The 21,906-nt window shown below is 37.3% G+C and overlaps 1 protein-coding gene across 2 annotated transcripts in view; it reads right to left on the reverse strand.

The window, feature by feature from the left end:
• The window catches only part of LOC129896719 (cleavage and polyadenylation specificity factor subunit 1), a 43,598-nt gene that overhangs the window by 10,458 nt on the left and 11,234 nt on the right, over window positions 1-21,906 (reverse strand). The window contains exons 1-15 of one of the 2 annotated variants that reach the window (XM_055972673.1): window positions 19,922-20,136; window positions 18,226-18,357; window positions 17,867-17,918; window positions 17,585-17,704; window positions 16,865-16,999; window positions 14,331-14,459; window positions 9,390-9,467; window positions 6,124-6,264; window positions 5,888-5,982; window positions 3,669-3,865; window positions 2,211-2,998; window positions 1,838-1,918; window positions 1,684-1,749; window positions 569-646; window positions 131-352 (exon numbers count right to left, since the gene is read on the reverse strand). In XM_055972673.1, the coding sequence (XP_055828648.1) occupies window positions 131-352; window positions 569-646; window positions 1,684-1,749; window positions 1,838-1,918; window positions 2,211-2,998; window positions 3,669-3,865; window positions 5,888-5,982; window positions 6,124-6,264; window positions 9,390-9,467; window positions 14,331-14,459; window positions 16,865-16,999; window positions 17,585-17,704; window positions 17,867-17,918; window positions 18,226-18,357; window positions 19,922-20,121 (2,514 nt within the window). In that variant the 5' untranslated portion in view covers window positions 20,122-20,136. Of the gene's footprint in view, window positions 1-130; window positions 353-568; window positions 647-1,683; window positions 1,750-1,837; window positions 1,919-2,210; window positions 2,999-3,668; window positions 3,866-5,887; window positions 5,983-6,123; window positions 6,265-9,389; window positions 9,468-14,330; window positions 14,460-16,864; window positions 17,000-17,584; window positions 17,705-17,866; window positions 17,919-18,225; window positions 18,358-19,921; window positions 20,137-21,906 lie in introns of those variants that run through there. The other variant, XM_055972672.1, reaches the window with a different exon arrangement.

A 21,906-nucleotide genomic window follows, 5' to 3' on the forward strand; every position in this document is an offset into this window, starting at 1 on the left:
ATTCTTCCTTTTTTTTTAAGTAGTTTAGCTTCTGTAAGGAAACAAACAATAAAAAGAGAAAGAAGGGGAATAAAATTGAACAGGAAATAAACAATAAAAAGAGAAAGAAGGGGAATAAAATTGAACTCACATGTAAGGTAACCATTCTCACGGTCAGGGCGTTTTCAGAATTTTGCATCGGAATACTTGCCCTGGTTTGCCAGGGCCCACCAGATTTTTCTGGTTCCACAATCCGCACCTCAAATTCTTCTATAGGATAGCTTCCTTCGTAATTTGAATTATCAGGATCAAACTGATGGCCAACTTCTTGATCAGCAATAGTTGATAGGACTTGATTCAATGGCTTAAGAACCTGTCAGAAATAAGTGAAACTGTATGAAATGAAGCCAGTAAATATTAATACTAGCCTCTGTTTTTCCACCAATGATTCACAATTCCTTCTATTTCATATCTGAGCATGTGTATTACCAGCCTAACTCTTGAAAGCAAAATATTACCAGCCTTACAACATATGTTAATACATCAATCTCAAACCACAAATATAACAGAAGATGGAGCATATACTCACTGGAACAGAAACTATAACTGAGTAAAGATTCTTCTCAGCAAAATAAGTAACTTGATGTGGCGTTCCCTTTAGTGGTATCTGCAGCCCAGTCCCAAGAATCAAAGAGAAGAAAGACGAGAAATGTTAAAATTCAGATATCCATTGGGAGAAATAAATATCAAACTTTCTGTACTAATATTTTGTACTCTAATTAATTGGAAAACATTAGCAACAGTTCATATGCATAACTTAAATTATTTTCGCAGGGGGAGCTCTTCATGTTATTGAAAAAGCTGAACACCGTGCCGTATTTATAATAGGATAAGTGACATTCCTTGACCAGTAGTTCAACAGCTCTAGATGCAATTGTCCCTAGCTTTGAAATTATACTAACAAATCCCTCTAACCAGTCCATTACTTAGCCACTGCACAAATTCCCCCGGTCAGTGATCACTTTCATCAATCAATTAGTTAGCCATTATACAATCATATTATCTTTGTTGAAGCTCTCATGCGAAATGCTCAAAATTTCTAACCTCCATCCACAAATTGCTATCCATAAATATACTTGACACAAGCACAGTTATTGTGATGTCGTAGTTTATCAAAAGCAAATCAATCGTAATATATCTGGAGGATCAATATAATAAGATATAATTTAGAAAACACTTTTGAATTTCCTTTAAAGTATTTGTCTTTTGCAGTTTTAAAAATTGAAAAACATAGAAAGAGCATTAGAAACAAAAACGACATTTGAAAACAATATTTGTATATGCATAGAGTAGAACACTAAAAGAGTGCTTAAAAGTAATATGTGAACACATACTCCCACATTCCAGTTTATATGGCACTATTTATTTATTAGTCTATTCCAAAAAGATAACATATTTCCTTTAAACTTCACATTTTACCCTGGATAAGAACCTTTTTATAGGCAATGCTATGGCATGTTCAAGACCACAAGTTTCAAAAGCCTTCCAACCACAAAATGTTGTAGCATATTTAAGATCACATGTTTCAAAAGTCTTCATTTCTTTCTACGACTCCAAGTTGAGTCGAATTGTCGCGTAAATAGGGAAGGAGGGAGTAACAGGTAAGGAAAACTGTCTAACTGGTGTACGAAAATGAACTCCCACCTTTTGCACTGGCCAATAGTTATCATAGGACAGGAAAGATGGAAGTTGGCAAATCTTTAAAGTGCCCTGCAATGACAAAAAGCAATCTAGGAATACATTAAAACAGACGCATAAAAGTCGGAAGAAGCGCAATTTCACTACCGATTTACCGTACCTGGGCCGTAACATATATAAGTCCATGATTACAGTTAACATTGTGAAGAACAGTGAAGGCAACAATAGGTCCATCACACAGCTGCAGCAACAAAGCAGTACTTATCAGGAAGAGTACATAATGGGTAAATGACCCAAGGTGAAAGTTTTTAGCTTAGACAACAAAGGTTACAGGTACATTAAATGGTTTTGTGGTGCCAGGAAAGTTGCTTCAAGGCAAGACCATGATTTCCTGGTTCATTCCTCACCCAGGCACCACAAATAACCAGCGTAAACAGGCATCAACTTAATATAATTTCACCATTCCCTCTACTCTACCAAGAAAACAACAAGAAGAATATGTGAAATACACATGGAGGTAAGTTAACAATAACCTGTGGATGTATTCTAAGTCGTTCACGAAACACCATGAACCAAGATGGCCTTGACCCGGTGAGAAATATTCCTTGAGAACCACCAATATTCTTATAAACATTCATTCGCTGTAATGGGATTCCAGATGCCATCTCTTCCCTTGCATAATTGTCTACTGGAACCCGAACAAATCTTAAATTTCTGAGCCTAGATGCATTTGTACTGCTAAGACTAACGGAATTCTGTGAAACAGATCCCTCAACTTTAGAAGAATTCTCTGAACCTTCAAAAACATATGCATGGTAACTTAGAATCGTGCCATCAGCCAATATCCCAAAAAGAAAAGGGCGGGAATGTTTCCCTAACCATCTATGCATCATCAACTCCACCACGTTTATCTTCACATCCTTACTGTTCTCTTTCTGTCCAGGTCCAACTACATCCTCGGTATTCTTCGAATGTGTATGAAGACTATTGACTGAATCTTGCATAAAGGTGTCAACAAGGTAGGTCCTCCCAGAAATGAATTTATCAACGGAGAAAACACAACTAAAATTGGGAACATCAAATACTTCAAGAGTGCCATTTTCATAACAAACAACACAATATACATCACCCTGATCCTGGGTTACCCCATCAGCACCATCAATTGCCTCCCCCATGCCAGAAGAAAGCCAAGCGTCAGTACTAGTCTTCCTGAGCCAAGGTTCAGGGCCTTTATCATGATATAGTGTACAAGCAGATATTGACTTTTGTGAGCTTTCAAATTTTGATGGAACAATAAGAGAAACAGAGCACGATGACGGATCTGAAAGGAATAATAAGGTCAGTATGGAAGAGAAACACAGGATAAATGAAAAAGTTGAGCTTAAAAAGACATGGTTCAAGACAGAAAAGGGAAAGACTTGAACTGCGAATATTGCAGTTATTATGAACCAGTCCAGTCTTTCAGAAATAACTACACCTATCTTTTTTCAAGAAGTAAATAACTACAGCATGTATTTTCACTAACGCAGATTATGATTCAAATTAGTAGTAAGATAATGATTCAGGCCCATGGTAAGTCCCTTGGGAATTGCAGTACATGTATGAGTTTATTTCAAGTTTATTTAAAATTCAGTTGAAGTCATATTTCATTTGTATTGTTATTCATACGGATAGATCAATATGTTTTTAGTAACAATTTAAGTTTTGAGAATAAACGTACTAAAAGGCATTCTGATTAAAAAAAATTAATCGTTAGTTCAAGTGATGTAAGAGACTGCCAAAAAAAAAATGCTCTATGAAGTAATGTTAACAACAAATATCATGAACCAGCATGAAACAAATAAGCAATATTCCATAAAGACAGCAAGGTATTAAGCTAGAACAGGATTTATCAAATTAAGCAACGAAGAAAGGGCTTTCTTGTTGGTTACCACTGCAAGAAGAGAGGTGATAATTTAATAAAGCAAATATAGTTTATCTTGCTAATGTACCTCCAACAAGAAGCTGAAGACTTCCATTTGTCATTCTTAGTAGAACATAAGGATCCGCTATAGAAACAGAAGCTACAATAGAAATATCTGAACTCGAGCCAGATTCCACATTTGAAGCCTTAAAACTCAATTCTTGAGTCATAAATGCACCATCGAGAATTCGAGCACCATGAGCAAATACTTGGATAACTCGGCGTCTACACAGAAATGTGAAGTGCATTGAAATTATTTAAAAATCCATGCAACTGCTCAACATAATCAGCAATGAAAAGAAAACAAAATTCAAGACATAAGTCTAATGGTCAATTTTGAAAAGCAAGTCGGGCATAGACAAAACAGAACTCCGGATCAGGGAACTAAATTCTTACTTTTTCATTCATAACAACCATAAACAAAAGAATAGAACATAATGCATTCTCATTTTTATACGGTATAATATATCATCATTTAAGGACCACAAAGAAAGCAGAGCATTCATCAAACCCTTTCTTTTGAATCAGTAATAGGTAACTTAAGGAGAAAAAAGGGTTTGTCAATCTCCTCCAAATTATTGCACAACTTCTTACACAATCAAATGAGGGAAACATATTTTTTTTCTGATTTTTTCTCGGGGAGGGGGGGTAAACAGATTTTCAGCTATTCCAGAATCTAATGAACCAAGTAAAAAAAAACAAAAAGGAAAGGTTACAGTGAGCACAGAAACGAAATATCTCTATGTTAAAGAACTTATACATCAAGAAAGCTCTTAATGAAGCAAGAACAAATGAAGGAATCACTGGTTTTGATTTTGTAAATAACAGGTCATTAGAAAATGATTTGCATTGAAAAATATGTCGTCAATAACTAAGAAAGGTGATTATTACAAAATACAAAAACCAGTTATGACTAACAAAATTATGTATAAACGCTACCCTTTTCATTTCAATTTACACAATGACTTTCTACTTTAGTACGCCAAAAAATGTTTGAGACGACTCTATTTTTATAAAATTTTCAAGAATTAAAATTCATTAACTTATTCAAACTTTAAATCTCATATGAATTAGGCCGGACATGGCCCAACTTCAGCTCACAAAGGACATTACCCTTGATAGGAGGGTGTGGAGGTCGAGAATTAGGATAGTAGGCTAGTAGGTAGTTGAGTGTTTTGCTTTCCCTTTACCGGAGTGTTACTTGTAGTCTTGTATTTTCATATTCTTAGATTTTTGCTTCTATTGGTTGTTTCCCTAGCCTTGATTATTGTATTTTCTTGTTGTTCTTCCTGCTTCTTCTTGTTGTAGTCTTTTTCATCTATTTTGAGCTGAGGGTCTATCGAAAACAACTTCTCTACCTTATACACTACCCTACCCAGACTCCACTAGTGGGATTCCACTGGGTATGTTGTTGTTGTTGTGCTATTTTCTCTATCAAAAAGTGTTTCAACACTACTTTAATACAATACCTATACCATCACTAATCTAATATATCTCTGTCAACATCACTTATCATTTATTTAGATAGAGTAAAACTTATTGATCTATGGGCAAAGCACCCGTATACAAGTATACCAAAAAGTAGAAAACCTACAAAATGAAATGATTTCTATGAACGACATCCAATCTCCTACAAAATGGATATCATGGGTGCACCAAAGGGACATAAGGGACACAAGGTTACTCCTTAAATTTACAAAATTCATCTCTATGCCCTTAAAAGCTCTCTTATTTTTGTCTCTCCATGCAACCCACATAAGTGCAAGCGGTGCCACATTACACACCATGCATCTTCTACTTCATTTACAAATATTCCAGCTGAACAACATCTCTTTCATAGTACCCAGCATCACCCAAGTCAACATCACTTATCATATATATATCTGTGAACTTAAGACCACAGACTCTGTACCTAGTCAAATGTTATCATATAAAATGAAACGGTGAGAGTAGTTATCAAATGAAACAATACTATCACATAAAATGGAACTGAGGTAGTAATCAAACAAACCAAAATAGTCTAAACCAAACAGGGCAAGAAGGAAGTAAATTATTGCAGGGGAAGAAAGGTTAGACAACATTTTTGCACATTTGGTATTGAAGCATGAACTATGTGTGCACTCTCTAATTCCCAAGAATCAAGTTTAGCAGCATAAGGAACTTAGTGAAGACTTAAATACTACATGACAGAAGATATTGGAAGGGCAAAAGGAAATACGAACATAATGATTGAACTAAAAAAATCACCTCCCAAATAGATTTCCAGCAGCAAGAGTAGTTCCTTGAACATAGTAATCGACATTCTCTGTTACCTCCTCCAAATTATTTGCAGTCTGCAGAACCTGCCAGAAGAAGATAAGAAAATCAAATTGCAGGTATCTCAACATAAGATTCAATTCCAGCTATAAAGCATAGACAGAAAAATAAAGCATTTTTTTCTCAGATATTTTACATTTGGAACTATGCACAAGTGAAAAGAGTACCATCGTACGAGCCTCCAAACTAATAATCAAATATGCATGATATTCATCTTCTTCATCTGCCAGTCTTGAGGATTCGTTGAGATGGGTACGTGTATTCTTGTGGTAGACAGTCCAAATTCCCTTGCACCCTGGTAAAGCTTCCTTCACAAAGTAAAATTAAGTATTAAAATTACTTTCCCCGGCTAGATTTGTGTACGCTGTTCACTAACAGGCAATGTCATGCTATGCTGAATATCTAAGATTAAGTTATAAAACATTTTCTGTTAGTCCAAGTTAAGATACCAATCAAGGTTGTTGAACTAAGAAAGCAGAGAAATTCCTAAATGCTTAGCACTTTTAACAAAGCTGTCTCCTTGATATCAAGATATGAACAAAGAAAAGTAAAGAGAACAAGCACCTCATTCAACATGAAAACTATAGTACTATACTATCGTACAACTCATAACACAGTGCAATCCTATTCAGCAGATTTTCAATAAAAATTGAACTCTGGTAAGGCACTCATAATCAAGTAACTAGTAGTTATTCCTTCAAGCCACCACCAGTTGTGTTTCTCATTACACATAAAACTAGACAGTCCATGGGATTTTCTTCAAGTTTCAGTCACACGGAGAATCATCTGAATAAATCAAACAATACAGTGCCATGTATTGCAAGATTAGCAGGTTGTTCACACGAATTTGGGAGAAAACTTTTCTTGCTGGTGCTTGAAAGCTGGCTAGAGAATATGCATACTGCTAATAAAAATGAAAAAGGGCAAGGCACTGCAAAACTAATGTAACTAATTAAACAAGAAATAAGAAGAAAAAAAAAAGAGAAGACAGTAAATGGGTCATTCCCAAGGCCTGATGCAATTAGAATTGAGAAGATACAGCTGGTGTTTGACTCAATGAGGGCAAGTGTTTGGACTGTTCGACATTAAACTATGTCATAACAGCTTTTCCGGCAGCTGTGATTTTTGTGTGGGGTCTCAACGATTGAAATTTCAAAAGACCACTCTCCCACCACCAGATTAACCTTGCTTGGAGGATCTCAAATTGATTCAGTAACATGAGCCCAAAGGAGATGGTTCCGTTTCTCTATGTCCTCTTCTATATCAATGAATCCCCCGCCTCTGAATTTAAGCAACACTTCCGACCATGCATGTAAGGGTATGTCAAAGCCCATATCCAAGGATGGTCCGATTTTGGGGCTGCGAATTCAGTTCCGGAGACCATCACTCTAAAGTGAATCGCCTCCCATTCCATAACCACTTGCCCATTAATGCCCTCGTTGCCTCCTGCTTTGAGGGGAATTCAAGAAAAAAATTGATAGTGAGAGAGAGAGGGGTAACTCTTAGCCCCCCTGTCATCCTCCATCTTTCAGAAACCATTTATATATGATTTCTGATTTTGTGTTCGAACTGACAGGATCATCAAAGGTGCCAACGAGACAGGACAAAAGTAACCCATCTAGCTCCTCCAGTCTGTAATGTGCCTAAGAATTCATTCCCGGCCACTTCTGGATAGTAGCTGCTCCAACAAATCACTGGAAAGCTGGGTTAGAAGCTTCCCCCAAGAAGCTGATGATTTTTTGAGCAATTTTTCACCAACCTAGATTACAGTCCACCTCTGGAATGATGATCACTGATTTTCGCATAGAAAACGCCCATAGATATTGTAATTTGTAGACCCCGTATAAGTAGTCGTACTGTAATTTGCCCCATCTTCTGTGAGGTTCCCCTGTGCCCCTGAAAGCTTGTTTCATTACATTGCAGACCCATCGCAACTTGTCTTCTTCGATTTTAATCTTGCTGGAGAAACGCCTGCTTGATTCTTTACATAAAAACCACCTGTGGTTGGCCTTCACAAATAATGTTATCTCAAAAGATTTGTTGTTCGAAGAAAAAACACTTTATCTCCCATTCTAAAGGATGTTTGAGCCACTGAGAGTCCTCGCCAGAGAGAAAAACAGAGAGAGAAAGAGAGCATATATAAGGAGCTCTTCTTGTACATTGTTATTCAATTTAGTAAAAGAATCTCTTTTTTCTTCTCTTTTTACACCAGCCACTAAAACTAACTCTTTACAGCAATAGGAAATAATGGGGGAAAAGCCACCGTTTAGACAACAAAAGAAGGTCCTCACTAGTTGTTTCTAGTATGTATGAACCTCTTAAAACTTTAAGCTAAATACACCATATTCCAAAACTTATTTCACAAAGTATGCTGATAGACTCGGATCACTACCTCTTCAAAGAACAATAAACCCATGTAAATGAGTGCGGGTGGATGACAGAAACAGAGGATGTCTTAGCATTTTAGCAAAAATCAAACACACCACAAAATAGAAATGAACAGCCACACCGGGGTGGATCCAGGAGCAGTCAAGGGTGTTCACCCGAACCCCCTCGGCAAAAAATTCACACAATATATAAGGTATTTTTAAAATTTTAGTGTATATATACAGATTTTAAATCCCCTGAACACTAGATTTAGAGGTTGGCTCAGTGGTTTAGGGGTTCCAAAATTCACTTTGAGATTCCAAGTTCAAATTCCGGGGCACTACATTTTTATTTTTCAAACCTTTTCGAACCCCCTTAGTGAAAATCCTAAATCCTGGATCCGTCACAGCATCACATAGTTGTCTTACCATATAGCTATATGCATGAGAAACATTTGAAGCTCACGGTAAACGAGCATAACAAAGAAATACGAAGAATCATCTCTTCCTACATTGCAGCTTCACTACTCAGTTGTGGAATCTCTTCCTCAACATAACAGGTTACAGCTGGACAATGCCAGAACACACATCAGATCTACTGAGTTGCTGGATTAGGAGGGGGGTAGTAAGAGTCAAAAGAAAAGGTGGAGATTAGTTCCATCATGCATATGGTGGTCAGTATGGTTGGAAAGAAATGGTAGATGTTTTAAAGATAGGTCCAATTTCATTCATAAAGTGAAATGGAATTGCATTGTATCCTTACTTTTTTGGTATAAACAATTGTGTATAGTTGATATAGATCAAATAGTAGACTTATTAGGAGACTTGTAAATAATAATATTCCTTTTTGGAGGTGGCCAGCATGCCCTTAATGCTGAAGAATACAACCTTACCAGTTTCAAAAAAAAAATACGAAGAAATTATAAAGTTAAATACAAGCTTTGAAGTTGAGCAAATAACATGCAATGACAAGACTTATATCACTTTCCACAGTGATGTGATGTGATGTAAGTACTAGCAAGTTTCACAGAACTTTAAAATCAGAAGAAACTGGAGTAGAAACATACTTGGGTGATCGTTTCTGGGCGGATTGATTGTTGAAGCACAGACAGAGAACCATTCTTTCCATGACCTGAACAGCATACCTGACAATGTCCCAAAGAGATTAAAAAGATCTCATACTGGACCTGAAAACAAGTAATAGAGCATCCAAAACTGATAAAATTTTAGTCCCACTATATCATATTTTATGGTTTTGTATTCTGGACATTTGTATGTTCCATGAACTTCAGCAAAAGGACTTCAACAAAAAAAAAAAAAAAGAAACAGTTATCAACCATTATTAGTTACAAATCTAAAATCTATTACCACAACATAATTTTCAATTTCTTTTTCTCATTATTTATAACTGAGAAAATCCCCAAGGGCACCGGCCCAGATTAGGAACTCAGTAGATAACAGGTCCGCCCCTCTACCATTCTTCACTTAGATACTAGGCTTTTGGTTGCGGCAAGATTTAAACCCGTGAAGTGCGTCTGATCCGCACCTTATGTTCTGCACTCTTACCACTAAACCAAAGCTCTAGGGGCTTAATTTTCACATATTATATTATAAGCATTATAAACACAACTTGATTCTATTGTTGTATTTGAATCGGACAGAAATATCTTACATACAATTTTTAAAATCCTTTTTTTAATGTTACAACATGAAAACAAATATGTGTCAGTCTTCTGCATGAAGAAAGATAACAGCAAACAAGGATCAGTTCACTTATTTGATCAAAAATAAACAAGGATCGAACAGTTGTTCTCAAAGAACTCTAGAGGACTGAACAACATTAATCTCATCATAACTTTCTTCCAAATATCATTACCTACATTTATCAAATATATATTCAGAGTAGAGTTGTTGATTAAGTAATGGAGGACATAGATATCAATCCTCCGGAAAGTGCACTTAGAGGTGGAACAGGCATATCAGAGAAGTTTTTTCCACTATATCTTTTTATTGCAGGCTCCTAGTGAAAGAAGTGGAAATGCTACAGCATATCACAATTTGGATAACCAAAGCTCCAACGAACATGTGTTCCACATCGCTGGAAGCTAGGATATATCCATGTGATAGGTATCTCAAGAAGAGGCAAAGTCTGCAGTGTTTTGGACAGCGAGAGGCGACAAAAATCGACAAGGGCCTGCCTCGCCACAAGGCGAGGCAAACGGACAGACGCTCGCCTTTTTGAAGTGTGCGGCCAAATAATACCAAAAAATTAAAATATTTAATTGCATATATAAATAATCAAAATCTTAATAGCAATAACGTATTCGCAAATATTTCAATTCAAAAACTAAAAATAGATAGTACATACTAAAAGTCTAGAACTTGAATGAGAAAAAAAAACAAAAGTCAAAACAGTGAGAAAAATCAGAGGTAGAAGTAACTCTAAAGTCTAAAGAAGAAGGAGGAGGAGGAGGAAAAAGAAACAGAGGAAGAGGAAATCTGAAGAAGAAAAGAAGAAATACGAATTGGTTGGACTTTGGAATCGTCGGAAATGTTTGGCTGGTCGCCGGAGAAGTCTACTCTAGTCGACTAGTTGGAATCGCAGTCGCAGTCTAAGCTGCAATTTGCAAATTTGGAAAGAAAACCCGAAAATAACCTTTTTAACTTTTAAACCCCTAAATTAATCGCCTTTCTTTAAGAAAATACAAAAGGCGACGCGTTTCTTGCCTTTGTCGCCTCTCGCCTTTGTCGGCATTGACGCCATGGCGTTGCCTTTTGCAGATCGCCTCATCACAAAGCCAATAGGCGATGAAGGGCCGCCTTACCTCACCTTTCGCCATTGGCGACGAGGCGATCGCCTTTCACAACACTAGTCTGCACATAGTTGGAGCTACATATGTAAGAAACATCAGGAGATAACATGATTCACCTGCTGATCCATCATCAAGCAGCAAGCCACTAATGGTGGACAGTTTCAAGAGAGTGAAGGATATCCTGACCAGCAAGGTCACAAATGGAAAAGTACGAGAAAGAGAAAGAAAGCATGGGGAACGTTCTTTCAGCATGGATTGGATCCTTTCTGACGAGAAACAAGAAATCTCTTCAGGCAGTTGAAAATACATGTGAACATATTAGGTCTATTTTCTGGTTTGAGTCAATTTTTGAGCGTCCACATGATTCAAGGGAGTACTGATGATTGGGTATTTTTGTGGAGAATCGTGTTTTGTTAGGTTCTACCATTTCTTATATACAACTTGACTAATGTAAAACCTCCTACAATCCCTTATCTACTACTTGACTATTATATACTGAGGTTTTCTCCCAGTCAATTAAATTGAAAGGTACAATAAAAGTTTATTTATGTATGCTAGAAAAGTGCTGGTTAACAGTACATCAAAAAGTGTACGAGCATTATAAGTTTTGTACAATGAATAGAGATAGTCAATCATGGCATCAGGATCTAACATTCTTGCCATCGATGATATTATTATTCCTTCCATCACAATTTATGTGGCACTATTTGACCGGGCACGGAGTTTAAGAAATAGGGAAGACTTTGTTATGTTTACCAATTACCCTTATTAAAGTCACTTTAATGCTTACTTTAAGTTGGCATTTCTCAAAAATAAAGTGTAAGTGGGACCCAAAAAGGGTAACATGAAGATGGTGCCATTAATAGTTGCCAAATAAGGAAAGGTGACATTATTTTTGGGACGGACTAAAAAGGAAAGGGTGCCACAAAATTGGGATAGAGGGAGTACTTTATAAAGAAAAAGTAATCCTAGCTTATAAACAAAGATTTCTTCAAAAATTTTTGTTACATACAAATGAGAAGGCCAAAACTTCTAATTCGGCTTTTTAGAGCATTAAAATCTACATCAAGAAAGTATTTTCCCAATGAAAATAAAATTCATGATACCACAGTTAGAATAGGAATAGATGTACACAATCCTACATAGAATAGGAATAGAAATACAACAACAACAATAACAACCCAGTGAAATCCCACATCGTGGGGTCTGGGGAGGGTAAAGTGTACGCAGACAAGACTCCTACCAATGTAGGACGGCTGTTTCCGAAAGACCCTCGGCTCAATAGAAGCATAAAAAAAGGTCAGACAAGAATATTAGAGTAGATAAGTAGATAACGAAAGCGGTCCAAACAATAGTATAATCAAAGCGCACAAAACAATAGATATTATTAGATAATAACATAAATAACATAAATCAGAGTACAAGAAATCATAGTCGTTAATACGCCTACGAATAGGGGGGAATAAAGCCACTACGTACTAGCCTTCTACCCTAATGTGTGTCCTCCACACCCTTCTATCTAAGGTCATGTCCTCGATAAGTCGTAAATGCGCCATGTCTTGTCCGATCACCTCTCCCCAATATTTCTTCGGCCTACCCCTACCTCTTCTGAAATCATCCATGGCCAACCTCTCACGTCTCCGCACTGGTGCATCTGGGACTCTCCTCTTCACATGTCCAAACCATCTCAGTCGCGTTTTCCGCATCTTGTCTTCCACCGAGGAATAGAAATAGGAATAGTTTATAGTATCCTAATTGTTTTATAGTGTCTATAAATAGGGTCTTTGTGTAATATTGTTCTTACATAATTCAATAATTTTTTTCCTATATTTCTCACATGGTATCAAAGCATTGGTGAGAAGATTCAAGGGTATAAACAAGTCACTGTGCGTCAATTTCTGGTGGCTGTTGGGGCTGATTTGTGTCATCTTGGTTGTTCCGGTCGATATTTTTGAGCAATTTTTTTAAGTTGTGGTCGTCCAGCCAATCCGACCAGATTTGATCGCCGAAATTAGGGTTCTGGCAAATTCCAAGTTGTTTCAAGTGAGATCCAGCTTTTCCGGCAACCAAATCTCTGTATCCAGTGTTTCTTGTTGTTTTGAAGACAAATTTCACACCATGCTTTTTGGGTGTGATGTTTTTGGTTCCAAAAATATGGGGATTGGAAGTTCAAGCCCTATAATCACTTCAGAACCATCAATGGGAGGTTCAAACTATTTAGCTTGGGCTTCTTCGGTAGAATTGTGGTGCAAGGGTCAAGGTGTTCAAGATCACTTGACAAATAATGCTTGTGTGGTAGATGCAAAAGTCAGAGCACAATGGGTGAAGGTTGATGGTCAATTATGTAGTCTCCTATGGCGATCAATCGATTCCAAGAGTGGTTGCCCGATCTAGTGCAGAAGCAGAATATCGAGCAATGGTTGTAGCAACTTGTGAGCTAGTTTGGATCAAACAGTTGCTAAGAGAACTAAAACTTAGAGAAACCGATCATATGGAACTTGTGTGTGATAATCAAGCAGCCTTCATATGCATCAAATCAAGTGATTCATGAGAGGACTAAGCACATTGAGATTGTCACTTTGTCAGAGAAAAGATACTCTCAAGAGATATTGTTACAAAGTTTGTGAAGTCAAGCGACCAACTCCCGGTCCCTCACCAAGTCCCTCACCAATCCGCGTATTAATTATATTTGTAACAAGCTAGGTACATATGATTTGTATGCACCAGCTTGAGGGGGAGCATTAGAATAGGAATAGGTGTACACAATCCTACTTAGAATAGGAATAGAAATTGGAATAGTTTATAGTATCCTACTTAGAATAGGAATAGAAATAGGAATAGCTTATAGTATCCTACTTGGAAATGGATTATTTTATAGTGTCTACAAATACGGTCTTTGTTTAATATTGTTCTTACACAATTCAATAATATTTTTTTTCTATATTTCTCACAACCACCAAATACTAACTTTATGCTGGATTTCTGATCATTTAACATTACATGTAAGACAGATTGCCACTCATATACTAAAGCCAAACTAGTCATACAAAATGGTAGATAGACGACAAGCTGGTAGGGTATTTTAGTGTTTAGCAGAGCAATTGTAAGTGCATACCTCCAAACGAAGAAAAAAACAAGTAAAACCTCGCCATTAACTGGATTCAAGCTAGGTGGGCTGTCAACAAGAGGACTAACCAGTTCATAATTACTTTGCTTAGCAATTCCAGAAGCATTCAGGTCAGCATTAATTCTCATACCATAAGAAAAGTCTTTTAGAGGGCCAACATTGATCAGGGAATCCCTCACTGCAAATGAGAATGTCTTCTGCGACCACGGAAAATCATGCAACATGATGAGTAACAACAGAGGATGATATTAATGAAGAAGGCAGTAGAACAAAATAGCCAGAAGCCATTCTGCAATCATAAATCCTGACAAATAGCAAAAGTTTCAAGAAAAGAGTTGCTACAAAGCTTCATAGACAATTTATTTTATGACCGAGAAATCCATAAGGAGCCAACCCCTGGGACCAACCGTAATCTTCTAAAGTCACCCCTCTATCCTTCTCCACACAGACACCAGATTGTTCCTGACAACCTATTGTTCTCCAATATTTAGACGCAACGCTTCAAAAATTCAGCAAGTATACTAGGGCATCATAATCATTTTTTAGTAAGTATTAAGGCGTCATATGATTAATAGACATGATAGTACAGGAAAATCAAGAAAACAGAGACACGTTAAGCAAATCTCTCCAATGAGACAAACGTGGGAAAAAAACAAGTCATGCAGAGACCTCTAAAAGCTGGATACACAAACATGAAGAGACAAAAGCTATATGCAATTTCAGCATGGTATGTCCTCAGAACAGTAATAATAATATAACAATATAATTAAACATTACAAAGAGGAATCTAAGGCCTTGCAACTGAAGGAACAGGATGAAGCAGCAAATTGCATCGAAGAAGATGTAATTCCTTTGAAAATCCAATTACCAGTTGAGGAGCTTGTTCAAGACACCAATACTTCAGAATGAACTCAACAACACATCATCAAACTAACCACAGAATTGGGTGTAGATCTTAAAGGGTGCGATGAGAAGGCCAGAGAATTATTTAAAAAGATTGACAACAACAATCAGATGAACAAGGGGAGCAAGCCATTGTAAAATAGAAGGGGGTGAATGAACTGAAAAGGTTAGAGCTTGACGCCAAATTCTGGAGTTATGGCTCAAGAAGTATGGGGGAATACCTGGCAATAAAAGATCAATGAAGTTAGAAAGAGTGCCTTGGAATGTTAGGGGCTAAATTGTGGCAGAAAAAGGAGGCTACTCAGAAACATTCTACATACATGAAAAGTTGATGTAGTGTGTCTCCAGGAAACAAAGATAACGGGGATATTACAAAGATACTGAAAGGACGTTTGGGGGAACAATTGGGTTAAAAATGTCCAATTGGAAGCTAGTGGGACTAGGGGAGACATTGTTATAATGTGGGACAAAGGGAATGTGAGATTCGTTATAAAGTGAACTCTTTACTAGGTTTCTGGTTAAAGAAGTGGTATTGACAGATGAGAATTTGAATCATAGGGGCGTTCGTTATATGTGGAGAGCAGGCGGAGACAATCAACCATCTTTTTTTACATTGTATGTGGACAAACCAGTTGCGGAAGATAATCATCTATCAGAGGAGGACTCAATGGGTGAGGTCAGAGAACATAAAAGGATTGCTAAACTGCTGGAACAAGGATGGCAATGCAGCCAAAAAGGAAGGAAAATGGAATATTGTCCTTGCATGCATTTCTTGGACAATGTGGAAAGAAAGGAATAGGGGATGTTTTGAAGACAAGAAGAGCAACTTGCAGGAGTTTGAAATGAATTGTTTAGCTCTATTTTATTTTTGGTGTAAACAGATATTAATAGCTCAAACAGAAGATATGCTGAGTAACTTGCAGGAGTTTAAAATGAATTGTTTAGCTCTATTTTATTCAAAACTTCCCTTAAATTAGGAAAATATGTTTCACAATTTTCCTTAAACGTCACCACCCGAAACAGGTCCAGACCTGGGACCCGTCCCGGAATACCGACCCGAGACCCGGATTTTGGCCTCCTGACATCGACTCAAGACCACTCATTTTTCAGAAAAATATTTTTCCTTCATACCAAACACACCCTAAAAAGAGAAAATACTTATTAACCCTATCAAATATGGGTCGAATCAGATATTTTATCCGTTTTCACCTAACTCACTTTCAACCAACCCATATTCGACTCGACCTTCCCATTAGCCAGCCCTAACATATATATATATATATATATATATATACCATATATGTTTATTTCAGTGGAGCAGTGAAATGTGTAGAGATCGGAAAGAACACCAACTGCAAAAGCGGGAATTAATTAATTACTAGTTACCAGAATAAGATATTGCGGAGACAGGATTTGAACCCGTGACCTCAAGGTATGGGGATTCTATTTATCGTTGTAGGATCCCTTTTCGTTTACCAGCACGTAGGTGTGCTTTACACTTTACGCTTTAAGCACCAATAGGGCTTTAACGCTTTTTTGTGCTTCTCTCTTTTGACAACAATGCTTACAAAATTATCAATTGATGTCACCCGAGTGCAAAAACGTACTTGATACAAAAGCACATCCTTGTCATTTTACTAGTTATTCTCAATTAAAATCATTTATCATAACAGAAAAGTCTGCAGAGAACATTATTCACCTGTGCTGATTTTGCATTATTTGGAGCTGTACCATACAACGAAAGCTCTTCACCATTAATCATGTCTTGCAATGCGTCCGAGGATGACATTCTTAGCCTCTTTGCAGAAGGAGCATCACTTTCAATATCTCCAACCTACACATGTAGAATAGCAATAGGTTTCCAGAAAGCAAAGTTGGTACCACTGGAAGAGAGGCAGAAAGGCAAGTAATGCATAGAATCAGCCTAAGTTGGCGAAGAGCAACTGGAAAAGGCTGTTAATACCCACATGGACTGAGGAGCAAATTTGCACTAAGCATTATTAAACAATTAGAAATTGTAACACCCTCGATGAATGTGCATCATTCAAATGTACTTTTTAATATATTACTTTCATTACAAGTAAAAACAGTTTAAATTATAAAGCAAAATAATTTTTAAGTATTATTTTTCAAGAAAAATAAATAAGAATAGGAGAGAGTGCGCAAAAGGCAGGGACTGCAGTATTAATGAGCCATATTTTTTTTTTGTAACGGTAGTGGGATCATGGGCGCAACCAGGGGTATAAGCACTCAGGAAAAACAATGAATGGAGATAGCTAATCAAAAGGGTATAAATTTATAATGTAGATTATGAAAAAACAGAGTGCATGTAAGTAAGGAATATGCCGAAGAAAAAGAAAAAAAAAAGGTACCAGCTAAAAAATCAGGAAGCTACTTCAGCAAAAATTAGGAAACAAACCTCTTCCTGCATCCCAGGAGGCAAATTTGACCCTCCAAGACCACAAGTAAATTGCACGAGCAAACTATCACCAAGGCGACTACCCAAAAAGAATAATGAGTCTCCAATTGTTGTAATTCCCTAAAAATACGAGAAAAACGTTTAATAAATAAATAAACACACACATAAACACCCTAGATAATATATGTATGTATAGAGAGATAGATATAGATAGAGAGAGAGAGAGTTTGCTTTGTCAATGAACAAAAATTAAAATTATCTAGAATTCAAGAGGTCGCCAACCGATGTAAGTACTGAAGCTCTTGATTTTGAAAGGTCGAGCTTTTGGACAATTCTGCAAAAACAATAAAATAAAATTAAAATCCCAGCCCATCTCTTCAAAGTCTAGGTAATAGACAATTAACGATGTAAAAATGTTGTAAAGCCAGAAAACTTCTGGACTCCAGATGATAGGTAATAACAAACTGTACATGTTCAACTAAATTACCACTTAGATTCAATACATCAGGATAAGAAAGTATGTTGTTTCAACTCTCAAGTCAACAAAAGAAACTATTCTCGAAAAACAAAAAATGCAATAGTGATGAGTTTCTGACTTCCCGTTCCTAAAATTAGTGGATAACAGGATGAAAAGACATTACCTCCCATCATATATAATCGTCAGAAGAAGAAGTTCGCCTGTTTTTGTCGACAGCATTGCCACATCACTTGTTAACCAAGTGGCATTAGCTGCATCTAACTCCACATTAAAAGATGATCTTGGCATATCTTGACTGAAAGTAATCACAAGGATGTATTACAAAATAGAACTTTGGGACCATTCTCATTATAGGAACTAAACAAATCAACATACTGCCTTGAATGAGCAATCAAGGGAATGGATCAGCATGCAATTACTAAAGAAAAGGTAAAGAGCATGAAAATGGCATCAACAAACAGCACTTATAATAGAGTACAAATGAAACCAAATTAAGTGTATAAAGAAAGTCATAAATCAGAAACAGCAAGCACATAGAAAATATCGTAAGCTGCAAAATGGGCAGTTTGGATGACAAAACACATAAAAAATGAATCTAATTCATTTAACAATTTGAAGATCAATTCAAATATGATAAATGCATAGACTACCTGTGAGAATTAGGCCTTATGAAGCAAATAACCACCATTTTCAAGACCATTATATATGTTAAGAGTCCCGCCTTTGTTGAGGATACAATCATTGTCTCTCCTTATATGGTTTTGGACAACTATTGCCTTATGAGCTAGCTTTTAGTGTTAAGTGTAGCTTAAGATTAAATTATTTACATGTAGCAAAGCTAGACCCATCCCTACCAATCCTTGCTCTTGGTCGACCCAATGTTGGACCCCTACGCTATGTTGTCTACGCTCCAGATGTCCATACCTGAAAGTACAAGGAGGGTGTGTTAAAGAGTCCTATATAGGTTGACAGCATGGATTGTTGTCTTCTTATATAGTTTTTGGCAATCCTTGTAAAACCCCATATTTTGGACGCTTATTCGGGCTAATTATAACTTTAACGAAGTGAGAAAGGAAGCATGGAGGTGTATGAGAGCCACAGCCCACAGGAGGGTAGGAAAGACTTTGGAGTGTGTGAAAAACATTATTGTGTGTTGGAACCAGCCTGCGCACTTGAGAGTGCAACGGAGGCAGCTCACTGCCAAAACTGTGCAACAGCGCATGTAGCTGTGCAGCTTCTGGGAAAGTCTATCTAAGTGTTGAACCAGGATTTTTGGTTCAGAAACAAAACCCCAAGGCTAGGGCACGACTTGGAAGCCATTCTTTCATCCCAAAACTTTTTTCCCATCATCGAGGTAAGCTTTTAACAGAGTTTTGGTGTAATTACAATGATCTAATGCTAACCCCAACATTAGAATCCTTGGAACAATTCTCAGATTTGCAAGAGAACTAAGAACACCAAAAAAGGGGCAAACCTAGGATTTGAACTAAAAGGCAAAGGGTAATGCCTTCAGTCCATATTTAAATGTTGTTATGAGTTGAGAATATAAATGGTGTTAGGATATGAAAAACACTACAAAGTTAGAATCTTACATGAAACCCAGAAGTTGAACTTCCTAAACTTGAGATTCTTGAGTAAAGAAATAAACAAGAGATTTATAGATATTGTTGAACTCTTAGAGTATGAATTGATATGGTATAATGTTACCCATGCACACATTGCTCATAAGGAAGAACGTGAGTTGAGTCAAGATATGCCTTTACTAAGGTTATTTTCTCACAGTGGCATGCCTTTAAAGTGTTCAATTAAATGTGAACCTTAGGCCTCTTACAGATGATGAACAACTGCAGAAGATTCACCTGGCTATGGAGTTTGAAGAGGTGTCCAGAAACGAGGAAATTGCATGGAGACAAAGATCCAGGGTACAATTGATCAATGGTGATAAAAACACCAAGTACTTCCATAGGATGGCAAATGCTCGTAGAAGATTCAACTCCATTGACATCCTCAAAATGGAGGGGACTGAAGTTACTGATCCTGAAGAAATAAAAAACTCCATAGTAAGCTTCTATCAGGAACTTTACATAGAATCTGAGAATTGGAGACCTGATTTCACCCTTCAAGGGAATAATAGGATCTCCACAGAAGAACAAGTGTGGCTGGAAAGACAATTTGAAGAAGATGAAATACTAGAGGGTCTTAAAACAAAGCTCCAGGCCCAGATGGATTCCCAATGTCATTCTTCATTACTTTCTGGGAAATGCTAAAATCAGACATACTACTTACCTTACAGAATTTCCACTCACAGCAAGTCTTTGAGAAGAGCTTCAATGCCACATTTGTAGCCCTTATCCCAAAGAAGGTGGGTGCCATTGAACTGAGAGATTTCAGACCAATAAATCTCATCACTGGAATGTACAAGATCATTGCCAAATTACAAGCTGAAAGGTTAAAAAGAGTGATAGATAAGCTAACCAACCCTCACCAAATGGCCTTTATTAAAGGAAGGCAAATCATGGATGCAGCTTTGGTGGCAAGTGAGTGTGTGGATACTAGACTGAGAGTCCGAGAACCAGGGTTGATGTGCAAATTAGATATTGAAAAAGCTTTTGACCACATCAACTGGAAGTTCTTACTCAGAATCCTTACCCAAATGGGTTTTGGAAGAAAATGGCTAAATTGGATTAGCTTCTGCATTAAAACTACCAGGTTCTCAATTCTAGTAAATGGAGAACCTGTTGGTTTTTTCCCAGCAAAAAGAGGGCTAAGACAAGGGGACCCCTTATCCCCTTTTCTTTTCATCATAGCCATGGAAGAGCTCAATAGCATGATGAAGATTGCAATACAAAGGAGATGGCTAAAAGGCTTCAAAGTAGGGAGCAGAACAGAAGAGGTGCTGGAGATATGTCACCTACTCTATGCAGATGACACAATAGTTTTTTGTGATGCTACCAGTGAACAGATCAGTTTTTTGAGATTAATGCTAGTCATCTTCGAAGCAATTTCAGGCCTGAAGATAAACAGGAGGAAAAGTAACATCTTCCCTATTATTAGAATTCACTCAGATTCAGGTTCTAGCCAACATCCTAGGATGTGGAGTGGAGAAACTGCCTATTGTTTACTTGGGACTCCCCATTGGGCTCAAAACACAAGGCATTGGAGATTTGGGATAACATCATTGAGAAGACAGAAAAGAAGCTTGCTATGTGGAAAGCACAGTATCTATCTTTAGGAGGCAGTCTCATTCTAATCAACTATGTGCTAAACGCATTACCAACCTATGTGATGTCCCTCCTCCCTATACCTGCCAAAGTACTCAAAGTTCTAGACAAATTGAGAAGAAACTTCCTATGGCATGGCAACAAGGAGCATAAAGGTTACAACCTAGTGAAATGGAACATAGTGCAACAGAGCAAGAAGCATGGAGGGATGAGGGTCAGAAATCTGAAGCTACAAAATAGCAGCTTGCTCAAAAAATGGTTGTGGAGATATGCTGAGGACGGAACAGCCTTCTGGAAGAATGTAATCCAGCAAAAATATGGACAAAATGGTCAGTGGTGCACTGACGAATCCGCTGACACTTATGGAGCTGGATTATGGAGGACCATCAGGTCCCTCTGGACCAACCTTGGGAAGGACATCACCTTCCAAGTGGGCAATGGCAGAAAAATCCTTTTCTGGAAGGATAACTGGGATGGTCAGGGCACTTTGCAAGAGGCTTTCCGCACCCGCTTCAACATCAGCACCAACCAAAATAACACAATAGAAGATATCTGGACAAATCAGGGATAGAACCTAATTTTCAGGAGGTTTTTGAATGATTGGGAGGTTGAGAGAGTGGCTG

Source organism: Solanum dulcamara, chromosome 7, assembly GCF_947179165.1.
Source record: "Solanum dulcamara chromosome 7, daSolDulc1.2, whole genome shotgun sequence".
Taxonomy (NCBI): domain Eukaryota; kingdom Viridiplantae; phylum Streptophyta; class Magnoliopsida; order Solanales; family Solanaceae; genus Solanum; species Solanum dulcamara.